The sequence below is a fragment of the Mesoplodon densirostris genome, chromosome 16, assembly GCF_025265405.1.
Source record: "Mesoplodon densirostris isolate mMesDen1 chromosome 16, mMesDen1 primary haplotype, whole genome shotgun sequence".
In the NCBI taxonomy this organism is placed as follows: Eukaryota; Metazoa; Chordata; class Mammalia; order Artiodactyla; family Ziphiidae; genus Mesoplodon; species Mesoplodon densirostris.
The window spans coordinates 54,644,863-54,663,907 of record NC_082676.1 but is presented as its reverse complement, the minus strand read 5'-3'; the positions used below and the strand labels follow the sequence as shown (position 1 = coordinate 54,663,907).

The 19,045-nt window shown below is 42.8% G+C and overlaps 1 protein-coding gene across 1 annotated transcript in view; it reads right to left on the bottom strand.

The window, feature by feature from the left end:
* The window catches only part of PDXDC1 (pyridoxal dependent decarboxylase domain containing 1), a 54,727-nt gene that overhangs the window by 11,507 nt on the left and 24,175 nt on the right, over window positions 1–19,045 (bottom strand). The window contains exons 9-14 of the mRNA XM_060079253.1: window positions 13,718–13,802; window positions 12,783–12,831; window positions 12,532–12,633; window positions 11,528–11,653; window positions 6,808–6,858; window positions 1,516–1,579 (exon numbers count right to left, since the gene is read on the bottom strand). Coding sequence (XP_059935236.1) covers window positions 1,516–1,579; window positions 6,808–6,858; window positions 11,528–11,653; window positions 12,532–12,633; window positions 12,783–12,831; window positions 13,718–13,802 — 477 coding nt within the window. The remainder of the gene's footprint in view (window positions 1–1,515; window positions 1,580–6,807; window positions 6,859–11,527; window positions 11,654–12,531; window positions 12,634–12,782; window positions 12,832–13,717; window positions 13,803–19,045) is intronic.

Sequence of the window (19,045 nt, the reverse complement as noted above, 5' to 3'; positions counted from 1 at the left end):
AAATGGCACATACATATGATGGAGTACATACAGCCGTAAGAAGGAAAGTCTGTCACATGCTCAACATAATGTACCCTGAAGGTGTTATGCTAAATGAAATAAGCCAGTCACAAAAAGACAAACACTATATGATTCCACTTACATGAGGTAAAGTTGTCTAATTCAGAGAGACAGAGAGTAGAATGGTGGGTGCCAGGGGCTGGGGGGAGGGGGGAATGGGAGTTAGTGTTTAATGGGTATGAAGTTTCAGTTTTGCAAGACGAAAAAATTCTGGAGAGCTGTTGTCTAACGATGTGAATATATTTAACACTATTAAACTGTACACTTTAAAATGGTTAAGGTGGAAAATTTATGGGGTTTTTTAACCACAATTACAAATTTTTTAAAATATATATGTTACAGAGGGTTTAAAGCTTTCACATTTTTTTCTCATGAAAAATACAACATTTGAATATATTCTCACAAATAGAATTCTTAATTTCATTTCAAAAGTTTTTCTTTCAAGGAATTTTGAGGGAAAATCAAAGCATAAAACTATGTTACCAACCAGTCTACCAGCACTGAGCACCGTGCAGGGAAATCAGAGACCCAGCAGCACACCAGGCCTCAGAACACAACTGGCTTCCTTTTGTTAAACGGTTGAGGTGCCTGCTTGTTCCAGGCACTGTGCTGGGCACGGGGTTATGGTATGAGGCAGACAAGGTTTTTGTCAGGGTGGTGCTTACCTTCTATTGAAGAAATAGCATAAGGAAATGAAATGAAATCACCATACATTGTTGTTAGGGCCTTGAAAGAAGGCGGGAGCTCTGATATAATGTGAGGGAGTCACCTTGGACAGGACAGGCAGGGAGGGCCTCCATGAGGAGGTGGACGCTGCAGGGACCTGAATGGTGAGAAGGAGCCAGAAGAGCGAGGGGGACAGCAGTGCAGAGGTCCTGCTCTAGGAGACGGTGGAGTGTTCTAGAGACTCAGAGAAGACCAGTCTGACTGAAGAACAGTGAGCAGGAAGAGGAAGTCGGAGGGGAAGGCAAGGGCTAGGACCCGCAGGCCTTCCATCTGGAACGGAAGGTACGCAGGCTTCTGGGCAGGGAGGTGGCAGGATGTGGAGAGTGGACTGGAATGGAGCGTGTGGAATGTATGGAAGTGAGAGGTCAGGTGAGGGGGCACTTGGGACATTCTTTAAAGATAGAGATTCCTAGATCCAGCTTACTGAGTCAAAATACTCAGGAAGGAGGGCCCCCAACTCTGTTTTCAAGGGACTCTCTCTCATTCATCCCAGCACTAGTCCAGGGACTGGTGTTTGGAAAACACTGGTTTAATCATAGGAAACTGTCAGGAAAATGCTAAGGCAAATAGGTCTGGAGTTCTTGTGAACATTATTAAATTCTTTTTTGAAATGATGATAAGATTCTAGCAATCAAAATATTTTGGATTACTTAGTTAACTTGAAGTGGTTTAAAATTCAAAGCCCTTAAACACAGATAGAAAAATAACCCCCTTTTTAAAATCACGTACCTGAGCCTGGTAACTCCTGGAAAAATCTGAACACCACCACTGGCGAACTGAGCTCATCCTCCACCTAAAAAATGGAATCTGATTATTACCAAGTAACAGTAAATTTCAAACACCTACAAAATCAATCAGTGAGCTTGAAAAATAGGCTACAGACATTGGCACTTAAACACATAAAGGGAATTTCCTGGTGGTCCAGTGGTTAGGACTCGGTGCTTCCACTGCCTGGGCCTGGGTTCAATCCCTGGTCAGGGAACTAACTTCCTGCAAGCCGAAACACACACACGCACGCACACGCACGCACGCACTCACACACACACCACCACCAATAAAAAACCACATAAAAAAGTTCAAAGGTTAATTTCATTTGCTAGAAAAACAAAAATCAAGGGTTTAGTAAAATTCTTAACACATAATCATAAGCCAGTCCCGAGAATACACAGCTGAATTATAACATGACACTGGTACCTTGAAAATGAAAAGTGGGAGGAAATTTTAATAACTATGGATAAACATGGGTCTAACATGAAAGATCAAAAAAGGCAAGGAAAAAGTGGCACTAGAATCACTGTCGAGCGTCCGAGTTTTCAAGAATCCAGAAGTGACGCCACCTCAAGCAGGACTGACTGGAGCTTTTTCTACTCACCCTCTACTCACCCTGTAAAACTCTCTGAGCAGGATGCAAGTCCTGCTGGCAATGTGGATAACCACAGTCTAGAACTGAAGCTACGTTTTTCTAAGTCACTGAAGCGGTACTTATATTCAGGACAGGCATCAGACAACTATCTTCACTAACAGATTTCATAACAGATGAAGACGTCCACTGCCTTAAGGTTGCACAGCACTAGGTTCATGTTCTCCACTGAAAGAATGTACAGTGAGCCGTCAGCTTTCCCGTGGGGTCAGGACACAAAGGGAGCGGCAATGCCCTTGACAGACTGTGGTATTTGAAGTGGGGGGAGGCGGGAGAAGGGGGAGAGGATCTCGAAGCATTTAACAATTCCAGTACTGCAATTCTCATCTTGAAACCATTTCCCAAGGCTCTGCCAGTGATGGCTCACTCGTAGGGCCACAACAGGACGTGCTAACGGAGAGACGGGAAGTAGCTGGCGCAAGGTCTTCTCTACCAAGCTTTTCAAAGGGACAGTGGATGTGATTCAGATCAAGCAAGAGGTACATTCAAATCTGCCAATTATTTACTGAGCCAATTCCTGTGCTTTCATAGGGACTATCTCCTTTAACTTTCACATAAACAAATAAATCTATTAATACCTTTAAAATTAGAGGGGTTTAATATTTATATAGAACGGAGTAAGCCCAATAACTAAAGAGGAACAAAGTGACAAAATTCTACACCCGTTCCCCTATTCTCAGTTAGGATAAGGCAGAATGACTTGAGTGCCAAGACTTCTATAGTCTTTTGTTTCTTATTTCTTTGAGCTCAGTGGTCTCAAATGTCAGCCTGCACAAGAAATCCTGTACAGGGTTATATACATAGAATTCTGGTTCCGGCAACATGGTAGACCAAGCTAATACTTAAGTCATCAATTCTAAATACCTGAAATGCTTGATTAAATGTCACCAATAACCAAAAGAAGTTCAAACCATTGCTAGGCTCACAAAAAAAGGTGAATCCAGAAAGAAGAGAAAACAGAAAGAATAGTGTAAGCTGAGCTGCAGGGGCTGGGGGGAGGGGAGCACGGATGGGGCCTGGAACTTTGCTTTAATGTCTAAGGTCATGGGTTTGAAGCCCATGTGAGGGATAGTGCTGAGTTTACATAAAGCCAGGACCCTTGAAAAACACTCTTCATGAAAAGAGAGAAAAACTCCACCCACTGATCAGTAAGAAAGCTTAACTCTGCCTGATGCTCTGTAGAGAGAAAAAATTCTCTCACGAGAAATCAAAATGTCAGGCGTGCTCTGCACCTGGGTGTGATGTCCTCTGTAGTGTAAGACTCCTAAAGCTGTGAAACCAACATAAATAAATGGACCTAGGCCAGTCACAGAAGAACAAAAAAATCTAGCTCATAACAGAAAAATTACAACACACACAGGGAGCAAGAGTCAGCAGACACAGCTGAGAGGACAATTTGTGGCCCCAAGAACCGAGACACTGAAACAACCATCAGAACAGACGTCGATCACGGTGTTTAAACAGAAACAAAGAACCAGAAATCTCTCTCTTCTTTTTTTTTTAAAGATGCTTATAAAACAGAATAACTTGAAAAAGAACTAAAGAGAATGTCCTGAAATGAAAAAGAGGTCACTGAAAGTAAAAACGCAGTGAATAGGTTAAACAGCAGATTAGATGCAGCTTCGGAGCAAATTACTGAACTCCAAGAAGGATCTGAAGGGCTACGCTAGAAAGCAGCAGAGAGATGGAGGTATCCAAGAGACTGATGGGAGGTGGGATGACAAGGTTCAATACGCAGCTCACTGGTGTTCCAGAAGGTACGACCAGAGAAAGAGGTCATCGCTGAAAAAATGAATTTTACAGGATTAAAAAAAAGAATCCTCAGGTTCAATTAGCACAAGTCCCAAGCAAGATTAAAAAAAAAAAAAAAAGCCTTACTTAGATATACCATGGTGAAAGTGGCAGTACACTAAGGACCAGGAAAATCTTAAAAGCCAGCAGAGACGGAAACACGAAACCATGTTAACTGCCCCCCAGAGGCATTCTGGAATTTTCAGGTGTAAGGGTGACAATATTAGAGTTTCCCCTCACATGCTGACTTTAGAATCTACTCCATGTGCTGGATAAGAGTCCTGTGAAACAACAGCCTTATCAGAATGCAGCTGCAGAGGAGACTGAATTGGGCACTGATAAAGCGGGGCACAAGCACCACCCCGGGCCCTGGAAAAGGCCTTGGTGCTGGAGGTGGTGAGCTGGGGCAGTGGGCCTGTGCTTCTGGGATGGGAGAGGCTCCTGCAGGGCCGTCCAGGTGGGAAGGAAGGCGGCCATGGATGCCCGGAGAAGGCAGTGGCTGAGCAGCAGAGAAGCTCTTCTCTGATAACCTGGGGTCAAGTCCTGGCTTTGCCACATACTAGTTCTGGGACTCTGGACACACGACTCATCTGAGCCACCGAAATGGAGATAACGCCACTCTACCCAAGAGACTTACTGTGAGGATTCCGGAGTCCGTACCTATGAAAGCACTAGACTAATACTGGGGTGTGGAGCAAAAGACACTTAATAATTATTTCTATCCTACGGTGCCTGACATTCTTCACTTTGCTTTCCCACACGTTATCTGATATAACCCTCATAATGAGCCTGAGGCAGGAGGAATTCCTTCTCCTGTAACTGACCTCAGAGGGAAGGTCCACTGACGAAGGTCGCAGGCTCTGAGTGTGCATCCCAGCCCTACCACTGCCTCGCTGGGCAGCCTGGGCACGCACTCAACCTATCTGTGCCTTAGTTTCCTCACTAGTAAAAAGGGAATAAACACTGTGTCCAACTCACAGATTCTATATATTTATTCACACTCGCATGCCTACTATATCCCAAGTATCATACTTGGCACAGGACATAAAACCATGAAAAAACAGGCAAAAGTCCTTGCCTTTACAAGGCTTCTTCAGGGGAAAAACAGACAACAAACAAATATAGACCACGATTTCAGGTAATAATAAATTCAATGAAGGAAAAAACCCAGAGACCAGAGAGTGATGGAAGGTGATGGGTGTTATCCTAGGTAGGGTCGGGGCTCAGCGAAGGCCTCTCTGAAGAGGTGATATTTGAACTAAGATCTGATGGATAAGAAGTCAGTAATGAGAAGAATTAGAGGGAACAGTGTTTTCAGGTACAGGGAACAGCATGTACAAAGGAGACTTGTGAGGGTTAAATGAAATAGGCATGTAAGGGACTTAGTACCACGTATGCTAAACAGCAAGCATTTCACAAACAGCAGCTGTGACGATGATGATGATGATGATGCTGGATTACCGACAGGCCACAATGCCACATGGTGTCTGCCAGTTACTGTGCCCCCTACTGAGTAAAGCAGCCACAGGAGGGAGGGAGGGAGGGAGGGAGCAGGGTTATGCCTGGGCCATATGTGGCCTTACAAAGATGTTCCAAACCAACTGGAGATCAATTAGCACCATCAGCTCCTCCCTGCTTGGAGGAGAATGAGGAAGGAGAGGACATGAAGAGGAGCCCCTGAGGGCTCAGCAAGGGCGGGACAGGAAGTACAGAGGCCCAGCACTGCCTTCACCCCACCAGCGCACTCATTCTAGTCCATAACTTAGGTCTCTGTTTGCAGTCAAGGGCGTCCAACCAACATACCTTCACCGACAGCTGAGCTCACAGGCTTAGGAGGTTAACAGAATGAGTCAGTGTCACAGGGCCCCAGTGGTACTGCTGAAATTGGAACCCAAGTCTCCTGACTTACATTCATCCCTCTGCTTCTCCGGAGGGGCCACTGTCCTCTTCCAAGCTAGGACTTGGGTCACCTCAGGTCAGCTGAGTAGGTAGCTCCAAGCTCCTACTCAGAAGGCAATGCGAGCAGCCCCCATTCACGCACTTAAACCGAACTGTGTACTAAAGTGGAAATAAACTGCACTCACCGAACCCCAAATAAACTCAAACATTCGTTTTAAACTTAACTGTATCCTGCAGAATTGTCAAAGAAACACCAGTGACCCTGTTTAAATTAGAATCCGATCTACATATTTTTGAAATCCTAAAATACAATGAAGCAAAACATGAAAACATTCAAACCTGAACTGATACTTGGTTATCAGACCCCCTAAATCCTCATCTACTTGTCTAGTTACCAGCCTTAGGGCACAATCTCTGACAGATGGTGGTATCTTTCAGGGAGACACCAGGGCAAGAGGAGCAGGGCCGCCCCCTCTTCTCTGCCTTATTCCCCTTCCTGCAAATGCCAACTCTGGGGTCAAAGGGTTTCAGAAAGAGTAGCGCAAAGCACTCACAGACAAAATGATTTTTCATTTCAGGAAAATGGGTGTCCTAAAAATCCGTGGGCAGGTGAAAATCAATGGTGCTTATTACATCTTTGTGCAATGCTAAATTTTAACAGAATAAAAACTGCAAGTGGATTACATGAAAAGCACTGTATGGGTTCAAACAGTGTATGGGGCAAATTTCTAGGCTTTCTGCTAACCGCAGAATTAGGCCATCAGTACACGCATGACTCTCTCCCAGAGAACGTGGTTTTACCGGAGCTGCCCCAATTCCATGGACATGCGTCAAATCTGGGGAAAATCATTCTAAGTCACTGAAATTAAGAGTTATTTACTTCAAAAAACAGATCAAATTATATACTATACCAAGATTTTGATGTGGTTCACTTTCTTCAAACTTTCTTGCAATCGCTGACTCTGCAAATGACAGAAAAACAGCTTATGTAATTTCATATTAAGAAGCGGTTTTTTTTGTTTTTTTTTTTTTGGCGGTACGCGGGCCTCTCACTGTTGTGGCCTCTCCCGTTGTGGAGCACAGGCTCCGGACGTGCAGGCTCAGCGGCCATGGCTCACGGGCCTAGCTGCTCCGCGGCATGTGGGATCTTCCTGGACCGAGGCACAAACCCGTGTCCCCTGCATCGGCAGGCGGACTCTCAACCACTGCGCCACCAGGGAAGCCCAGAAGCGGTTTTTATGAGGGTCTTTGCAGGTCTGCAAACAAGGATCTCAGGCAGATAAAGCCATCTGCAACTTGATTTCTAATTTTGGCTGCCAATTTTTGCATTTAAACATCTGCAAATATACCCCAATATTTCAGTTACAAGTTACATTTAGTGGTTCCAGAAAAGCTTTTTCTAATGAGATATGTGAATCTGTCATATTAGCAATATAGGTCATTCATTCATTCAAAAACTACTGAGTGCAAGGCAACAAAAGCAAAATTAAACAAGCAGACTATGTCAGACTAAAAAGCTTCTGCACAGCAAAGGAAATAATCAACAAAATGAAAAGGGAACCTATGGAATGGGAGAAAATATTTGCAAATCATTTATTTGATAAGGGGTTAATATCCAAAATACACAAACAACTCATACAATTCAACAGCAAAAAACCAAACAATCCAATTAAAAAATGGGCAGAAGATCTGAATAGACATTTTTGCAGACATACACATGGACAGCAGGCACATGTAAAGATGCTCAAATTCGCTAATCATCAGGGAAATGCAAACCAAAAGCACAATGAGATATCACCTCACACCTGTTAGAATGGCTGTCATCAAAAAGACAAGAAATGACAAGTGTTCACAAGAATGTGGAAAAAAAGGAACCCTTGTGAACTGTTGGTTGGAATGTAAATTGGTGCAGCCACTGTGGAAAACATATGGAGCTTCTGCAAAAAATTAAAAATAGAACCACCATATGATCCAGCAAGTCCACGTGGGTTATCTGAACTGAAGAACATGAAAACGCTAATTCGACAAGATATGTTCACTGCAGCATTATTTATGATCACCAAGATACGGAAACAACTTAAGTGTCCATCAATGGATGAATGGATAAAGGAGATGGGATACATACACACACACACACACACACACACACACACACACACACAAATGGAAAATAACCAGCCATAAAAAAGAATGAAATCTTGTCATTTGCAACAACATGGGTAGACCTTAAAGGCATTATGCTAAGTGAAATAATTCAGACAAAGACAAATACCATATGATTTCACTTACATGTGAAATCTAAAACAAAACAAAGCTCAAAGCTACAGAGAAGGGCCTCCCTGGTGGCGCAAGTGGTTGAGAGTCCGCCTGCCGATGCAGGGGATACGGGTTCGTGCCCCGGTCTGGGAGGATCCCATATGCCGCGGAGCGGCTGGGCCCGTGAGCCATGGCCGCTGAGCCTGCGCGTCCGGAGCCTGCGCGTCCGGAGCCTGCGCTCCGCAACGGGGGAGGCCACAACAGTGAGAGGCCCGCATACCGCAAAAAAAAAAAAAAAAAAAAAAAAAAAAGCTACAGAGAAGACTGGTGGTTGCTAGAGGTGGGGGCTGTGGGTGGGTGGGTAAAAGGGATCAAAAGGTACAAACTGCAGTTATTAAAAATGAGTCATGGGGGGGCTTCCCTGGTGGCTCAGTGGTTGAGAATCCGCCTGCCGATGCAGGGGATACGTGTTTGTGCCCCAGTCCGGGAGGATCCCACATGCTGCGGAGCGGCTGGGGCTCGTGAGCCATGGCCGCTGAGCCTGCGCGTCCGGAGCCTGTGCTCCACAATGGGAGAGGCCACAACAGTGAGAGGCCCGCGTACCGCAAAAAAAAAAAAAAAAAATGAGTCATGGGGAATATAGTCAATAATACTGTAGTAACTTTTTTTTTTTGGCCACAACTTGCTGCTTGCAGGATCTTAGTTCCCCGACCAGGGACTGAAACGGGGGCCCAGCAGTAGAAGCGCGAAGTCCTAACCACTGGACCACCAGGGAATTCCCAATACTGTAGTAACTTTAATACTGTATTGCATGTTTGAAAGTTGCTACGAGAATAAATCTTAAAGGTCTTTATCACAAGAAAAGAAAATTTTTTGTAACTATGTGTGGTGATGGATGTTAACTAGACGTATTGTGGTGATCATTTCACAATGCATACAGATATCAAATCATTATGATGGGGCTTCCCTGGTGGCGCAGTGGTAGAGTCCGCCTGCCGATGCAGGGGACACGGGTTCGTGCCCTGGTCCGGGAAGATCCCACATGCCGCAGAGCGGCTGGGCCCGTGAGCCATGGCCGCTGAGCCTGCACGTCCGGAGCCTGTGCTCCGCAACGGGAGAGCCCACAACAGTGAGAGGCCCGCGTACCACAAAAAAAAAAAAAAAATCATTATGATGTACTACTGAAACGAATATAATGTTATATGTCAATTATACCTCAAAAACAAAAAACAAAAAACCAGGGACTTCCCTGGTGGTCCAGTGGTTAAGACTCTGTGCTTCCAATGCAAGGGGTGTGGGTTCAATCCCTGGTCAGGAACTAAGATGCCACATACCACATGGCGTGGCCACGAAAATATTAAAAAACAAAAACAGAAAAAACAACAAAACCAAACTACCGAGTGCAAGTGTGTGCAAGGCACAGTACCGATATTGGGAGGAAGAGCAAAGGTAAATGAGAGCGCACAGCACCATTAAGAGCTGGTCAGGAGCACAGGGTCTGGAATAACCACATCTGGGTTCAAAACCTGGCTCTGCCCCTTACCACCTGTGGGACTGTGGGTAAATTACTTATCTGCCACTTACTAGCTATGACCTTGGACACGTTTTTCAGTCTCTCTGTGCTTCCGTTCCCTCAACTACATAGTGGGGTGACAGCATCTATCCTCCACGAGTTGATATATGTTAGGTGTCTAGAACGTGGCATGCATGACGTAAGTGATGACGACTGTCATCATCGTTAATATCTCAATCCCAGCTCTCTCATCACTAATGTGGGGACAAAATAATATATACTGCATGGCCTGGGGGTCATTAATTCAACAGATGTTTATTTGAGTGTTGGACACAGGAAAACCCCTCATGAAAACTAATTCTTAATATGTTATCAGTGGACCTTATATTCTGGGGAAGCTGTAGGGACCGAATGAGAGCCTGCATCCACGGTGCTGCACAGCGCCTGGCACTGAGTAAAATGCTCAGGAACTGCTTCCCACGAAGACGAAGATGAGAAGGAGGAAGAAAAGAAGGAGGACACTGATTTTTGCTCTCAGGGAACATGTGACCTGGTGCGGACTACAAGGCAGGACTGGACACAGGCGACCACACCTGCTAAACCTCCATGCGGTTTGCACGTGTGCATTTAGCAGCGGTGAGTCAGCAGCAGAGTCAAGTGCTCAGGAGGGTTTGAGATCCGCCACGGCGTTTGCTGGCAGGAAGATGCCAGAGCTGCAGTGACCTCAAGTGTTCGGTGGCTAATTGTCATCATTATTTTCCTGCGCCCCATAAGCCAAAGGGAATTGAAAAACTCTCCCTGGAGTGCCCAAACCTTCCCCAAACTGACTTAGTTACCATGGCAATGAAGGCTTCTCCTTCCAAAGGGCCAAACCTCAAGATGTGAGCCAACAGCCCAGTGAGAAAATGTTTTTAAAAATGTGGTGCTTCTGTAAACATAATGAACAGAAATCTGAATATTACTTCATGTAAAAATGAAACGACTTCATTTAGAATGTTTCTATTTCATTAGAAACTAATGTTAAAATGAACTATCCTAATATTATAAACCAAAGGACTCCTGCTACAGTAATATGAAAATACTAATTTTTCTTAAATATAAAAATGACACGAGGAAGTGTCAATTCCAAGAATATATTTAAAACAAAGATTTATCTTTAAAACTATCTGCATACCTTACTATATGACTAGGTGCTTCTATAAGAGCTTTACATGTACGAACTAAGTCCTCATAACAACCTTCCATTACATCATCACCCCTATTCTACAGGTGAGAAATTGGAGGTACAGAAAGGTGACATCATGCTTTAGACTTAGGTAGAACTCAGCTCTCAAACTGTGTAAATATGGCATTTTTTTTTGCTTTCTAAACTACAACATAATTATATATTTTTCACAGTTAGAACACCTCAAACAGAGAATTAAAATTGTCCCTAGAGCCTTGCAATTTGGGAGCCCAAGCCAGCGGGTGTTAAAAATATCCATGCCAGCCTTACTCCCCCCAACCATCATATTCCTTTACCCTCAAGAGCCGGTCAGTCAAGTGGAACATTTATCCCGGCTTCTGCATTCTTCTCCACTCCTTCGCTGTCACCTTGTGACTTCTTTTCTCCCCCATGCTGACACCGGCATTCATTTTAATCTGATTTCATATGGACACAAATGCTGGGACAGCCCAAGCAGTCTCTCCCAGAACTTTGAACAAGAAACCTATATATGCAGGGAAATTAGTCTGCTTGCTTATGAGATGGGAAATCCAGACAACAAGGTAGTGGGGGGAGGGTAAATCAATGAAGCATTTTTCTGTCTCTGTTTTTGCCATGGAGTATCTGTGACTCATTTGAACTTCAGGTTTCTACTCACCAGCTGACAGGCATGCTTAATCCTCTCCACTATCCCATCAAGTCCCAAGTATTGTAAAGACAACCACAGTGGCAGGGCACGGAGCTTGTCTGTTGGCTTATTTGATGTAAGACCGGCAACTAAAGTCTAAAAAAGCCAATGTGGGTTTATTAATCAAAGCCAATGAAATCACATAGCAGAACTAACTAGTTACCATTTACTATGCACTTAGTTTGTGTCAGATGCTATGCAGGCACTTGGCTTGCATTATTCATTTGATCATCAAACAACTCCATGAGGTAAGTATTCTAGGCAACTTAGCTCAGAGACCTTGCTTTGTCTAAGGGTTCATGGCTAAGGTGTGGCAAAGCCAGGATGAGAATCCAAATGGGTTCATCCCAGAGCTGGAACTCTTAGCCATTCAAGAGGCAGCCCCTCCCAAGGCTGTTCTGGGCATCCTCAAACACCTGGCCATTATCACCTGAGCAAGGTATTAACCGTTTAAGAAGAATCAATGAAAGCTTATTTTGCATGTGCCTCTCACTAACTGATCCACTAACAAGAACCACCACTATGCTTTTAAAAACTATATCATGTTACAACCTTTTAGACAATGTGGATCAAGAACCTTAAAATACTCTTAGTCATTATTAATTCCACTTCTGGGAACCCAGTCTAAGAAATAATTTGAAACACAGAATGATGCTCATTATTTTAGTAACAAAAATTTGAAAACAGCCTAAAAGTTCACAAATGGAGAATGATTAAATAACTGTGGTACTCAAGTGATGGAATATTACACAGTGATAAAAAGTTTTTCATACACATGGGGTAGTATGGGGAGACTAAATAGAAAAATATATATGGCATAGTTTCATTTATGTTAAAAACATTTTTTTTCAAAAAAAAAAAGTCACAGAGGTAACATTAAGAAAAATGTTCACTTTTTCCTTCTTCTGTATTTTGCCCCCAGACCCAATGATTATTAGCCACTCCCCACTCCCTCCCAATGAGAGTAAGCTTACCAAGGCAGGATCGTCGTGCTTATAAAGCGTCACAGCAGGAACTGCTGGCAAACCCAGCCATGGGCCTGGAGTCAACGTCATGCTGTCACATTTGGTTGCAGCCTACCACAGAGAGAACAACTTCTTGTTAGACTATCAGGATACACTAAACCCAGCACCTTTCTCCATTCATAACTGTGAAAAGCCATCAGGGATTAAGTGATGTTAAATTCCTTCTTAAAAACACAGTATTTAGTAAATCAACAACATACCAGCACTGATGAGGAGACATAACCTAGAGCCAATGTTGCCAGATTCACACTGGAAGAAAAAACACAGACCTAAGAACTAATTATTTACTGCTGCTTATTCACTAAGTACATACTTCAAATTAAAAAAAAATTTTAAAAAGGGCTGTGCTGTTCCACACTGACATTTACATGTCTTTCAGCTGTGTTGGTAGCTTTTATAACAGCAACATAAAGTGTGGTACACATACAACTTTCAGGAAAACCTGGAAAATGCATTTTAATCAAAACGTATTTCAGGGGGTGACTTCTACTTACTTAGTGTAATGGGTGTCTTATTTTATATTATTTTATATCTTTGGTAGATACCAGTATTATTTCCCAGTCATCATTCCTTCCCAGAGGGACAATATTAAAAAGCAACGCACCGTGTATGTGTATGATGTCCTGGAAATGGACTACTTGGGCTGCCTGCATCCTCTCCCCTCTCTTCTCTTAGCAGCACTCCAACGGCCTTCTGGGAAGCCACCCCAATCTCCTCTATGAGACCACAACTTCACAAATCACCTAAACTATTAAGAGTGTTACATTTCCCTGGCCACAGCAATTGGCTCAGTATGATACTCCTGCTGGGACTTCTGACCCTCTGCACACACCTGGAAAGGCAGATGGAGTTGCTGCAGCAACTCTGCACCAGAACAGGAAAGCCTATCTACAGACGGAGCCACCACCATGGAGGAACTTCAGCCAAGTGACATGGCTGACGTGGTGCCTAAGGCCAATCCTAACACTGGTCTTCTTAGCTATGGGAGCCAATAAAACCTCTTCTTGCTTAAGCCAATTTGGGTAATTTTGTAATCTGCAAGCCAAAGAGCCCTTAGTGATATATGTGATGACAAAGTGAGCTCCTCCTGGGCACTCTGCCAGCCCACCATGCAGCCAAATTCCCCTCCACTCACCCTTTCACGTGGAGCCATATGCCGTACTGCTCACAGAGCTCTTTCAAACGCCCAATCTTATCTGTGTGCCCTACTGCTGCAGTTCCTAGGATAAAACACACAAGAAAGGATACTAAAAGAAACAAGTATTTTCTGAGTCTCTGCAGCATGATAAAAGCTTCTATATACATTATCTCCCTATGAGAAAAGTAACACTGTGTCTCTGTTTTATCGAGATTTTCTTTGTGGACTGGCTTAAAAGCAACTTTTGCAAGCTGGTTATTCAAGTTTTGAAGAGTGTGTATTATTCACTATATGTATCTATAAAATCAAACTTGTTACTGTGTTATTTAGATCCTCTATATACTTATTTTCTATTTACTTGATCTGTTGTTTCATGAGAAATATATTCAAGTCTCCCACCAAGATTGTGGTTTTGTCAATTTATACTTGTATTCTATCAACTTTTCCTTTATATATTTCAAAGTTATATTCATAAGCATTCATACCTGTTATATCTCTGAGTAGATGCCATGAATTATTAATATGAAGTCTATTTTATCTCACAGCAACCTTGCTACAGTACTTTTGTTTCATTAGCATTTGCCCAAGATATCCCTTTTCCAGACTTACTTTTTGTCACTTTCTGGGTTATTTTTATTTAGGCGTGCTCTCTATAAAAAATACATAGATGAATTTGTTTTGTTTGTTTTAACCCAATTTGAGAGGTCCTTTGTGTTTTTTTTATGCTTGTTTTGTTTTTTGTTTTTTGCTGCACTGCACGGCTTGTGGGATCTCAGTTCCCTGACCAGGAATTGAACCCTGGCCATGGCAGTGAAAGCACAGAATCCTAACCACTAGACCACCAGGGAATTCCCGAGAGGTACTTTGTTTTAATGTAGAAAGCATTCTGAAGTCAGTTGAAACATATTACACACTTTAACCCATTGCCTCCGTAATCTGTTTACACTGCAGGCTTTGCTGGGCAGATCCTCCTCACAGAGCCTTTAGTAAAATGCACAGTCACACATTCTCCCAACTGTCCTAAATTTCCAGTTAGCAGAACCCACCTAACAAGATTTCAAACGCTCATCAACAAACACAACTAATACAAGTGCTTCTTTTGCAGGGGTTATGCCGGAAAAGGGCTGACAACTCCACTCCTCCCCCTACCCAAATTTGTCTCAAATTAAAAAAAAAAAATCTAAAATGACACATTTAGTTTAGCTGAAACAAGATCAAAGGCCAACGCATGGGTTGTGTCACATGAGCCATCAAAACATAAAGCATTGTGCCATGTTTAAGTGACTGGACCACATTCAGACTCTTCCTTTTTTGGCAACGCCCGCTTGCTAACCACTGGGACGTGCACTCTGGTGACGGCAACGTAGTCACACTGGTAAACCACTCTGCAGCCTCTCACATCTATTAAGTGATTGATAGTAGACTGGTTGTTTCTTTTTAAACATACAATATACTAAGGCAGGCAGGAAGTAGTAGTTTTTCTGCTGGCAACAAGGTGGATATGTGTTTTTTCTGTTTATTATTATTTTTTAAAATAATTAGCTTTACTGATTGAAGTATAAGTTATATACAATAGAATCCACTCATTTAAGGGTATGGTTCAATGAATTTTGACAAATACAGTGTGCAACCACCATCACCCCAAAAGTCCCCTCATCCCCCCTGAAGTTTCACCCTTCTCTCTACTCCTCACTGGCCCCAGACAACTGTGATCTGTTTTCTGTCACTGTAGTTTTATCTTTCTAGAATTTCATATAAATGGATCATACACTATGTAACTTCTTTCATGTTTGGATTTTGGCACTTAGAATGCTTCTGAAATTCATCTGTGTTGATATGCGTGATCAGTAGTTATTTCCATTTATTGCTTAGTATCCCATGATATGTTTATACTACTATTTGTTTATCCATTCATCAAGGGAAGGGCATCTGGGCTGTTTTCAGTTAGGAATATTGCATCCCTAACTGATGGGATAGTTCCAGTTACTCTGCAGCATCACCAGTGTTTGGCATTGTATTTTTTTATGTTCTCCATTCTAACAGATATATAGTAGTAGCTCACTGTGGTTTTATTTTGCATTTCTCTAAGCATCTTTGCAAGTGCTTATACGTTCATATATTTTCTTTGGCAAAGTGTCTACTCAAATCTCTTGTTCACTTTAAAAACTGTACTGTTGGGCCTCCATGGTGGCGCAGTGGTTGAGAGTCCGCCTGCCGATGCAGGGGATACGGGTTCGTGCCCCGGTCTGGGAGGATCCCATATGCCGCGGAGCGGCTGGGCCCGTGAGCCATGGCCACTGGGCCTGCGCGTCCGGAGCCTGTGCTCCGCAACGGGAGAGGCCACAACAGTGAGAGGCCCGCGTACCGCAAAAAAAAAAACCCAAAACAAAAAAACAAAACAAAACAAAACAAAAAAACTGTACTGTTTACCTCCATAATACTGAATTGTAAAACTTCCTTATATATTTTGGATATAGTCTTTTGTCAGAAAAATGTTTTGCAAATATTTTCTCCCAGTCTGTTATTTGCCTTTTCATTTTCTTTTTTTTTTTTTTTTTTTTTGTGGTACGCGGGCCTCTCAATGCTGTGGCCTCTCCCGTTGCGGAGCACAGGCTCCGGAAGCGCAGGCTCAGCGGCCATGGCTCATGGGCCCAGCCGCTCTGCAGCATGTGGGATCTTCCTGGACCAGGGCACAAACCTGTGTCCCCTGCATCAGCAGGCGGACTCTCAACCACTGCGCCACCAGGGAAGCCCTTGCCTTTCCATTTTCTTAAGAGGGTCTTTTGGATAGCAAAAGCTTCTTTTTCTTCTCTTAATTGAAGTATAGTTGATTTACAATGCTGTGTTAGTTTCAGGTATACAGCAAAGTTATTCTTTTTCAGATTCTTTTCCATTACAGGTTATTACAAGATACTGAATATAGTTCCCTGGACAGCAAAAGCTTTTTTTTTTTCTTTTGAAAGCAGTATTGACTTTATTGCCTTTTTGAAATCTGATTCGATCATTGTAATGTAATCATCTGTATAAATCTGTGCTTATCCTAAAGATAATCAGGATACCACAGGGACTATACAACTTTCTTTTTTTTTTTCTGCTTTATAACAAATTTAATCAGTTATACATATACATATGTTCCCATATCCCCTCCCTTTTGCGTCTCCCTCCCACCCTCCCTATCCCACCCCTCCAGGCGGTCACAAAGCACCGAGCTGATCTCCCTGTGCTATGCGGCTGCTTCCCACTAGCTATCTACCTTACGTTTGGTAGTGTATATATGTCCATGCCACTCTTTCGCTTTGTCACAGCTTACCCTTCCCCCTCCCCATATCCTCAAGTCCATTCTCTAGTAGGTCTGTGTCTTTATTCCTGTCTTACTCCTATGTTCTTCATGACATTTTTTTCCTTAAATTCCATATATATGTGTCAGCATACAGTATTTGTCTTTCTCTTTCTGACTTACTTCACTCTGTATGACAGACTCTAGGTCCATCCACCTCATTACAAATAGCTCAATTTCGTTTCTTTTTATGGCTGAGTAATATTCCATTGTATATATGTGCCACATCTTCTTTATCCATTCATCTGATGAAGCAAAAGCTTTTAATTTTTTTTTAAATTTATTTATTTTGGCTGCGTTGGGCCTTCTTTGCCGCATGCGGGTTTCCTCTAGTTGTGGCGAGTGGAGCTACTCTTTGTTGCGGTGCACAGGCTTCTCACTGCAGTGGCTTCTCTTGTTTTGGAGCGGGGGCTCTAGGCACGTGGGCTTCAGTAGTTGCGGCACGTGGGCTCAGTAGTTGTGGCACACGGGCTTAGTTGCTCCGTGGCATGTGGGATCTTCCCGGACCAGGGCTCAAACCCCTGTGTCTCCTGCACTGGCAGGCAGACTCTCAACCACTGTGCCACCAGGGAAGCCCAAAAGCTTTTAATTTTGGATAAACTCCAATTTATGGTTCTGTCTTTTGTGTCCTAAGAAATCTCTGTCCTAAGCCAAGGTCATAAAGATCTTTCTATATTTTCTCCTAGAAGCTTTATTGCTTTGGCTCTTACGTTTAGACCTATGAACTATTTATAATTAACATCTGCATACAGAATGAGGTAAGGGTTGAGATTCAATTTTTTTCCATATGGATATCCAATTGATTCCAGACCACTGGTGGAAAATATCCTTCTTCTCTTAAATTATCTTGGCATCTTTGTAAAAAAAAAAAAAAACAAGTGCCCATATTTCTATGAGTGAGTCTGCTCTCTTCAGTTAATCTCACACTCTCTTATTTGTAGCTGTACAGTAAGTCTAAAAGTCAGATAGGATAAATCTTCCAGTGTTGTTCTTTTTCACAATTATTTTGCTCTTCTTAGATCCTTTTATGTCCATATAAATTTTAGAATCAGCTCATCAATTTCTATAAGAAATTGGAAGTCTGCTGAGATTTTGATAAGGATTGAGTTGAATCTATAGATTAATTTGGGGAGATGTGACTTAATAATATTGCGTCTTTCAACCCATGTACGTGGCATATTGTTACATTTATTTGGGTCTTCTTGAATTTCTCTCAGCAACATTCTGTAGTTTTCAGTGTACATATCTTGCATTATTTTGTTAAATTTATCCATAAAGGTTTTTTTCTTGATGCTATTATGAATGGCATTTAAATTTCAATTTCAGTTGTTCACTGCAAGCTTGATAGATCTGCTTATTAGTTCCAATGGCTGTTCTTTGTGGTTTCCTTAGGACTTTCTACCTATACAATCATGCCATCTGCAAATAAAGACAGTTTATTCTTCCTTTCCAAACTGTATGTCATTTAATTATTTTTCTTGCCTTACTCCACTGTCTAGAGCTTCAAGTACAATGCTGAATACAATCTGGTGAGCACAGCAGAAAGTGGTAGTTGACCTGCTCTCTCAAAGGTGGACATTTAAATGTGACATTAAAAAATTTAATTTAGGGCTTCCCTGGTGGCGCAGTGGTTAAGAATCCACGTGCCAATGCAGGGAACACGGGTTTGAGCCCTGGGCCAGGAAGATCCCATATGCCGCGGAGCAACTAAGCCCGTGCGCCACAACTACTGAGCCTGTGCTCTAGAGCCCGCGAGCCACAACTACTGAGCCCATGTGCCACAACTACTGAAGCCTGTGCGCCTAGAGCCCGTGCTCTGCAACAAGAGAAGCCACCGCAATGAGAAGCCCACACATGCAACGAAGAATAGCCCCTGCTTGCTGCCACTAGAGAAAAACCCGTGTGCAGCAACAAAGACCCAACACAGCCAAAAAAAAAAAAAAAAAAAAATTCAATTTAGAAAGGAAGCATATGAAGGAACAGAGAAG